General features: G+C 44.4%; 1 protein-coding gene across 1 annotated transcript; it reads left to right on the top strand.

Moving 5' to 3' along the window:
- Positions 1 to 1430: 1430 nt before the first annotated feature.
- On the top strand, positions 1431 to 2258 carry LOC102665786 (uncharacterized). The gene is made up of 2 exons (XM_006599861.1): positions 1431 to 1899; positions 2050 to 2258. Exons 1-2 carry the CDS (start codon positions 1431 to 1433, stop codon positions 2256 to 2258), a joined length of 678 nt encoding a protein of 225 aa, XP_006599924.1.
- The last annotated feature ends 5265 nt before the right edge of the window (positions 2259 to 7523 follow it).

Below are 7523 nucleotides of genomic sequence, written 5' to 3'. Positions count from 1 at the left end.
TGACTGCTTCTTCTTCTTCTTCTTCTTCTTCTTTTTCATTCTAAGCCTATCATTTAAAAGGGGGTTAAAGCTTGTTAGTGGGAAATTGTGAAACTTAATTTATCCCCCCTCTTAAGTTATTGAGGCCACTTGTCCAACAATGATAAATAAGTTGTATTTATATTATATATGGAATCAAGTTATAATGTTTATATGTTAGCTTTCGCATGAGATTGTTGTATAAATGTTTTTAATTTTTATATTTTAGAATCATAAACATAATTACAGTAATTCTCTTAGGGTGTTACACATCCATACTACAATTGTGATTTTAATATTTCCTTGGTGGCTGATTATTATAAAGAAATATTTTGAGAGATATTCTAGTTAGATTTTTTTATGACTTTGATTTTCATTAAAATGTATATGTAGGAGTGTGCAAGCCAAGATTTTTTTTCCCAATTTTTCTCTTTGATGATACGTTGTTACTGGTAGTCCCTACCGCCACAATGTTTGATATCAAAGAGGATGATATTTCTAGAAACCTTTGAAAGTTATGTGCGACCACCTTGGGAGGTATCACTAAGTAGCAAACTTTTAGTCCCTACCATTAGGTTCTTGAAATAGGGGCACGGAGCAAACACGCTATGTTTGTTTCCTTGATATTGCCATGCATATCTTTATGATGTCATGATTGTGTGTGTCTTTCCTGTGCTTGCCATGTTGTTATGTTATTTTGGCATTAATTGATTGTGTTACCATGCTCGTTCATTCAGTATGTTTCTCTTTGTGCTATCAACCACATGCTCTCACGTATGCGTTCAGTATGTTCCTCATCACTCGTGCATTGCATTTGTCTCGTCATTTTGTCATGAGAAGTCGGAAGGTTCACATCACCTTCTTAAATGCATGCATGGTGCACCATGGTAATGATTGCAAATGAACCATGATACCCAATGCATTGTGGGTAAGAAGAGATGGTCTTTCGGGCTCTTATGTCTGTAAATAAAATGCATTTTTGTCATGCATAGCATAAACATTCCCTCATGCATTCATCATATTTCCTTTGTGATAAGGTGTCAAGGTATTAATTAGCAGATTTTTTCATTCTAGCAAAAGATGGGATCGAACCAAGCACCCTCTTTTAAGAAAGGGTTCTATCATGTCAAAATCAAGAGCCTAAAAGTATCCAGTTTGCGAGAGTTAGGGCAGCGGATGGATCTAGTTCAACGTCAAGCCTTCCGCAAGATATATGGGAAAATCTAGGACTTGTCTATGATAGAAGTTTCCACATAAGCCATCACATCCCTCACCCAGTACTATGACCATTTGCTCAGATGCTTCACGTTTGGGGACTTCCAGTTAGTACCAACCATTGAAGAGTTTGAAGGAATCTTGGGATGCCCACTAGAAGGAAGGAAACCATACCTTTTTTTGGATTCTACCCTTCTATGGCAAGAGTATCAAAAGTGGTTAAAATCTCAGCACAAGAATTGGACCGAGTAAAGCAAAATAGAAATGGGGTGATAGGGATACCAAGGAAGCGTATGGAGGAGAAGGCAGAAGCTCTGGCAAGCCAAGAAGAGTGGGCATCATTCATTGACATCTTAGCTCTATTGGTGTTTGGGACTGTGCTCTTTCCAAATATGGATGGATTAGTGGATCTAGTAGCGATCGATGCTTTTCTTGCTTATCATCACAATAAGGAAAGCCCGATCATTGCTATGTTGGTTGACACATATGATACACTCGACTTGAGATGTGAGAAGAGCAGTGCGAAGATCATCTATTGCACGCCCGCTCTTTATATGTGGTTAGTCTCCCATATTTTTCATCATGAAGGTGGACCTATTTGTCCTGTACAAGGTCATCGCATGTGTGCCGAGAAAGGGAAAGCAAATTGGGAAGAACTCTTGGCAGGTATGGTAGGGGCCTCCGTTAATTGGTTCCCCCAATGGAAGGAAGGAGGGGCCAGAGTGTTATGCTTATGTGAAGGGTTCCCAAATGTCCCCTTGATGGGAATGAGGGGTTGTATTAATTATAATCTTGTACTTGCTATAAGACAACTAGGTTACCCTATGAGAGGGGAGCCATCGGAAAAGAGTATTGCGCCTTTCATCACACGAGGTTCCAGTGACCCCAATGCAAAAATGCTTCAAAGAGTCCGAAAAGCATGGAAGGCGGTGCAAAGAAAGGATAAGGAGCTTAGAGGAAGCAGCAGTGGTGTCATTGGCGGATATCATAAATGGTTGAAGGCTCGGACGCAAGGGATAACTTGACTCCCGAAGCTAAAGATTTCAAGTGGGGAAGAGGTTGAAGTCCCTGAGGGGAGCGAAGAGGTGCAAGCCTTGAAAGCGGAGCTTGAAAGAACGCGAGTAGTCAAGGAAAAGTTCAAGATGATAACCATCAGGGTCAGGAAAGAGTGTGACGAGCTAAGGGATGTCAACATGGCCACAAGCGAAGTATTAGAACGAAAAATGAAGAGGGCCTAAAAAAAAGAATGGGGCCGAAACAAGTTCCGAGGGGCTTTATGGGGCAGCAACAACGAACTCAAGCTTCGAAGGGTTGAGAGGGACGAATCGAGGGTGGAAAGTATGAAATTAGAGGACAAGTTGAAGGCTTGTTAAAGGTCGAAAAGGAGCTTGACCGAACAGTTGAGTAGGATGGAAGAAAACATGTGGACGATCATTGACCGGTATAAAGAGAAGCTAAATCTAGCTGCTAGCCATGAGCAAAGACTAGAGGACGAGCATTCAAAAGTATCGGCTCTGCAAGTGGAAAGGGAAGCAAGAGAGAGAATGATAGATTCATTACATGGAGAAGCTATGACGTGGATGGACAGGTTCGTTTTCACTCTGAATGGGAGTCAAGAGCTTCCAAGGCTGTTAGCCAAAGCCAAGGCAATGGCGGACGTGTACTCAGCTCCCAAGGAAGTTCGTGGGCTTTTCAATTATTGTCAACATATGATCGATTTGATGTCTCACATAATTAGGAACCGTTGAGGCGTTTGTATTTATGCTTTGATCTTGACATGATAAACAATATTGCCTCTTAATGAAAATGAGTTTTGATTCAACCCTATGTCTTTGCTAAAATTTTTGTGTAGTTTCAATACTTCGACAACTTATCTTTATCATGCATTCATGTTTAATTCGTTGTTGCATTACTCATTGCATTTTTATTTTTTTAGCAGTCTTAGTCCAAAAGTAAACACCATAACCGAAAAGGACAAACATGCTTTATGAAACCCCTATCAAACCCGTGCTAAAACTAAAATCATGAGTGAGATAGAAGAAGTGCAAGAGCAAATGAAGGCCGACATGGAGGCCATGAAGGATCAAATGACCTCCATGATGGACGCCATGTTAAGCATGAAACGGATGATGAAGAATAATGCGGTCGCAGTTGCCGCCACCAGCACTGCCGTTGAGGCAGATTCGACACACCCATCCGCCATAAACCAAACAAGCCAACCAATCCCGGACATGGTAGGTCAGGGAAGATAGGTGTTAGGCAGCACGGGCGGTCCTCATGTGGGGAAAAATAGGATTGCCTTCCCCTATGGCTTACCCCCCAACTATACATCACCCAATGCAGTGCACATGCCCAACGAGAATGCCAACCACTCTGTTCCCGTTGAAGGCCAACAACCCTAGTTGGGACAAGCATCATTCGCTCAGCCTATGGGGGAAGCTCGTGAAGAGCCTCGGGATCATGCTTTGGATGACTTCAAACCATACCCTACATTCGCCACCGAGGGACTGGTGTTTAGTGGTATGCCTCAGCCCAGTGTCGTGGGAGCTCCTCAACACTACCCACTGCAATCTCTACACTTCTCAGTGGGGAGACTGCCTCTGGCCATGGAAGAAAGGGAAAAGTTGGATCTCATCGAGGAGAGGCTAAGGACCATTGAAGGGATTGGTGAATACCCGTTCACCAACATGGCGGAGTTGCGTTTAGTGCCCGACGTAGTCATCCCTCTAAAGTTCAAGGTGTCGGATTTCGATAAGTACAAAGGGACCACTTGCCCCAAGAACCACTTAAAAATGTACTGTCAGAAGATGGCGACATACTCCATAGACGAGAAGCTCTTAATGCATTTTTTCCAAAAGAGTTTGACTAGGGCGGGGTCACCTGGTATACTAACTTGTAAGCTTCCCAGATCCGCTCTTGGAAGGACTTGATGGCTACCTTCATCATGCAGTACCAATACAACACTGACATGGCTCCTAACAGAACCCAATTGCAAAATATGAGCAAGAAGGAGCATGAGTCCTTTAAAGAGTATGCCCAGAGGTGGAGGGACCTGACAACACAAGTGGCACCCCCATGATGGAAAGAGAAATGATAACCATGATAGTAGACACACTGCTAGTGTTCTACTATGAGAAGATGGTGGGTTATATGCCCTCTAGTTTCACAAATTTGGTATTTGCAGGCGAGAGGATTGAGGTAGGCTTGAAAAGGGGAAAGTTTGATTATACCGCTTCCATAAGTGCAAGCAATAGGAGGTTAGGAACGAGCAGAGCCAAGAAGAAGGAGGGAGACACCCATGCGGTAACTTTAGCTCCCACATGGCCTAAAACCCAATAAACCCCTCACAACAACTACCAATATGCCTCGCACCAGCCAAGCTATTTGGCCAACATTGGAAACCCTCCCAATCCGGTGCCCATCCAACAAAGGTTGCCCACTCAACCACAAAGGCCTCCCCCACAAAACTCATTTCTCGCACAATCTCATCCCCCCGACAACACCAATCCCAGCACAAGCACCAATTCGGGAAGGAATTTTCCAGCAAAGAAGCCTGTAGAATTCACCTCGATCCCAATGTCGTATGCTGACCTGCTACCATCCTTGATCACCAACCAGATGGCGGTGGTGAACCCCGAGAAGATCTACCAATCTCCCTTCCCTCGATGGTACAACCCCAATGCAACATGTGCCTATCATGGGGGTGTCCCGGGGCATTCAATAGAGCAATGTGTGCCTTCAAACACAAGGTCTAGAGTTTGATTGATGTGGAATGGCTGACGTTTCAAGAGGACAGTTCGAATGTAAGGACGAATCCTCTTGCTAGTCATGGGGGATCGACAGTTAATGCGGTGGAGGAGTGTGGACCTTGGGGGCCGAAACGGATGGAAGACATGTTAACCTCTAGGAGGTTCATATTGGAAGCGTTGCGTGAAGCGGGCATGATTTGCCTTTATGGAAACAAGGGAGATTCTTGTTTGATACATCCAGGGGCATCACATGACGTGGAGATATGCCCGTCGGCCGAGGAGCAGCTACAGGGGATGATGGACAAAGGCCTAATTGAAGTTTGTGGCGCAAGAAAGGGGGAAGAAGATGTGTGCATGCAATCGGTTGATAAGAGCCCGAGCAAACCCAAGCCATTGGTGATCCAGTTCATTAGAGATGTTGCCACACAAAAGCCCTGAGGTTTCTAGCCTGTCCCAGTTGAGAAGCTTGTCCTTTTCTCCTACAAGAGTGACAAGGTGGTGCCATGGAGGTATGCCACACAAGGGCCCAACGGGAAGAAGCATGTGTTTGTTGTGCATGTTAAAGATGATTTGTCCTCCGCTAAGGTCACTAACATCTCTGGCACGAGCGACATGACTCACAGTGGGTGGATCTTCACAGCACCTGAGCCACCAATGCGATCCAAGGATCCAAAGGGGAAGGCAAAGGCGGGTGTGGAAGAGAGCGATAAAGCGAACCCAATTCCGTATGGCGAGGAAGAGAGCGATAAAGTGGAAGGTTTGCCAAGGAAGACAACGACTTCAGAAAAAAGGGAATATCCGCTAAAAAAGCAACCAAGTTCTTGTGAATCTTCCAATATAGCGAGTTCAAGATAACTGAACAACTAAATAAAACCCCAGCTAGGATCTCTCAGTTAGGACTGCTTATGAACTCTAAGCCTCATCGGGCGGTATTGGTCAAGATTTTGAACGAAGCCCACATAGCACAAGACATATCTATGGAGGGTTTCAGGGGCATAATCAACAATATCACGATCAACAATTACCTCACATTCGCCGATGCAGAAATACCCGTCGAGGGCCAAGGGCATAATAGAGCCTTGCACGTATCCATCAAATGTTTGGACCACATAGTGGCCAAAGTGCTTATTGACAATGGCTCTTCCCTCAATGTCATGCCCAAGGATACTTTGGACAAGCTTCCTTTTAATGCATCACACCACGTGTGCCAAATTACTTTCCAAGTGATGGACATAAATCCTGCCTACAGCTGCTTATTAGGTTGGCCTTGAATTCATTCGGTTGGGGTGCTCCCTTCAATGCTACACCAAAAGTTGAAATTTATGGTGGAAGGGCAATTGATTATTGTCTCTGGGGAAGAAGACATTCTTGTGAGTTGTCCTTCTTCTACGCCCTATGTGGAGGCCACGAAGGAGTCCTTGGAAATGTCCTTTCAAGCATTAGAAGTGGTGAGCAATGCTTACATGGAGTCTCTCTCGGTACAACCATGCTCATCTGGGGCCATATTGATGGTAGCTCGGGTGATGTTGGGTCATGGATATGAGCCTGAAATGGGTTTCGGCCGAAACGACAATGGCGTAGCGAGTTTGGTAGAGTTCATAGGGAACCGCGGAAGGTTCGGACTGGGATATGAGCCAACGTGTGCTGACGTGAGGAGGATTGCCCTAGAAAGGAAGGGAAGAAGCATGGGCTAACCGTAAGGGCTGCAAGTGAAAGGGGTTCCCTTGTGTCACATCGATGAAAGCTTTGTCAGCACGAGTTGGATGTGTGAGGGACGGGTCTCCATGATACACGATGAAACCCCTCAAGAGCAACCAAATTGGGTGCGGCTATGTACTCCAGAGTTCAAATTGGGGAATTGGAAAATCGTCAAACAACCCAGAATTTTCGTGGCAAACTCTATGTAATTTGTTAGTTCTAACCTTGTTGCTGGGCCTAGGCTTTAGGGTTTTCTCCCTGTTTGGGCGTGTCTTTTGTTACCACAAAATTATACATATATAATCCTTCTTCATTTGTTCTTGCACTTTCGTCTATTTTCATCCTTCTGCATATTTATTTTTGTTGCGATTAAATGGTACAAATCCAACAATGAGTCCTGCGAAGGTAATGATATCGAGGACCTAGACGTTGATTTTGAGCAACTGGTAAATCAAGCTGAGGAAAGGAAAGATGAGGATTGGGGGCTTTACCCAAAGCAAAAAAGAATGGTCAAACAGGAAGACAAGGAAGTGAAGCCACACCAAGAAGAAACAGAGATTGTAAACTTAGGTGTTGGCGAAGAAAGAAAGGAGGTCAAGGTTGGCATGGGCATGTCCACAAATATGTAGGATGAATTAGTGGTTCTGCTACGAGACTACCAAGACATTTTCGCTTGTTCGTACCAAGATATTCCCGACTTGAGTCCTGACATCGTACAACATAGATTACCTCTGAATCCCAAGTGTTCCCCGGTAAAGTAAAAGCTGAGGAGGATGAAGCCCAAAATGTCCTTGAAGATAAAAGAAGAGGTGAAAAAGCAATTTGACGCTGGCTTCTTGGCGG

The sequence above is a fragment of the Glycine max genome, chromosome 16, assembly GCF_000004515.6.
Source record: "Glycine max cultivar Williams 82 chromosome 16, Glycine_max_v4.0, whole genome shotgun sequence".
In the NCBI taxonomy this organism is placed as follows: domain Eukaryota; kingdom Viridiplantae; phylum Streptophyta; class Magnoliopsida; order Fabales; family Fabaceae; genus Glycine; species Glycine max.
This window is presented reverse-complemented; position numbering and strand designations above follow the sequence as displayed.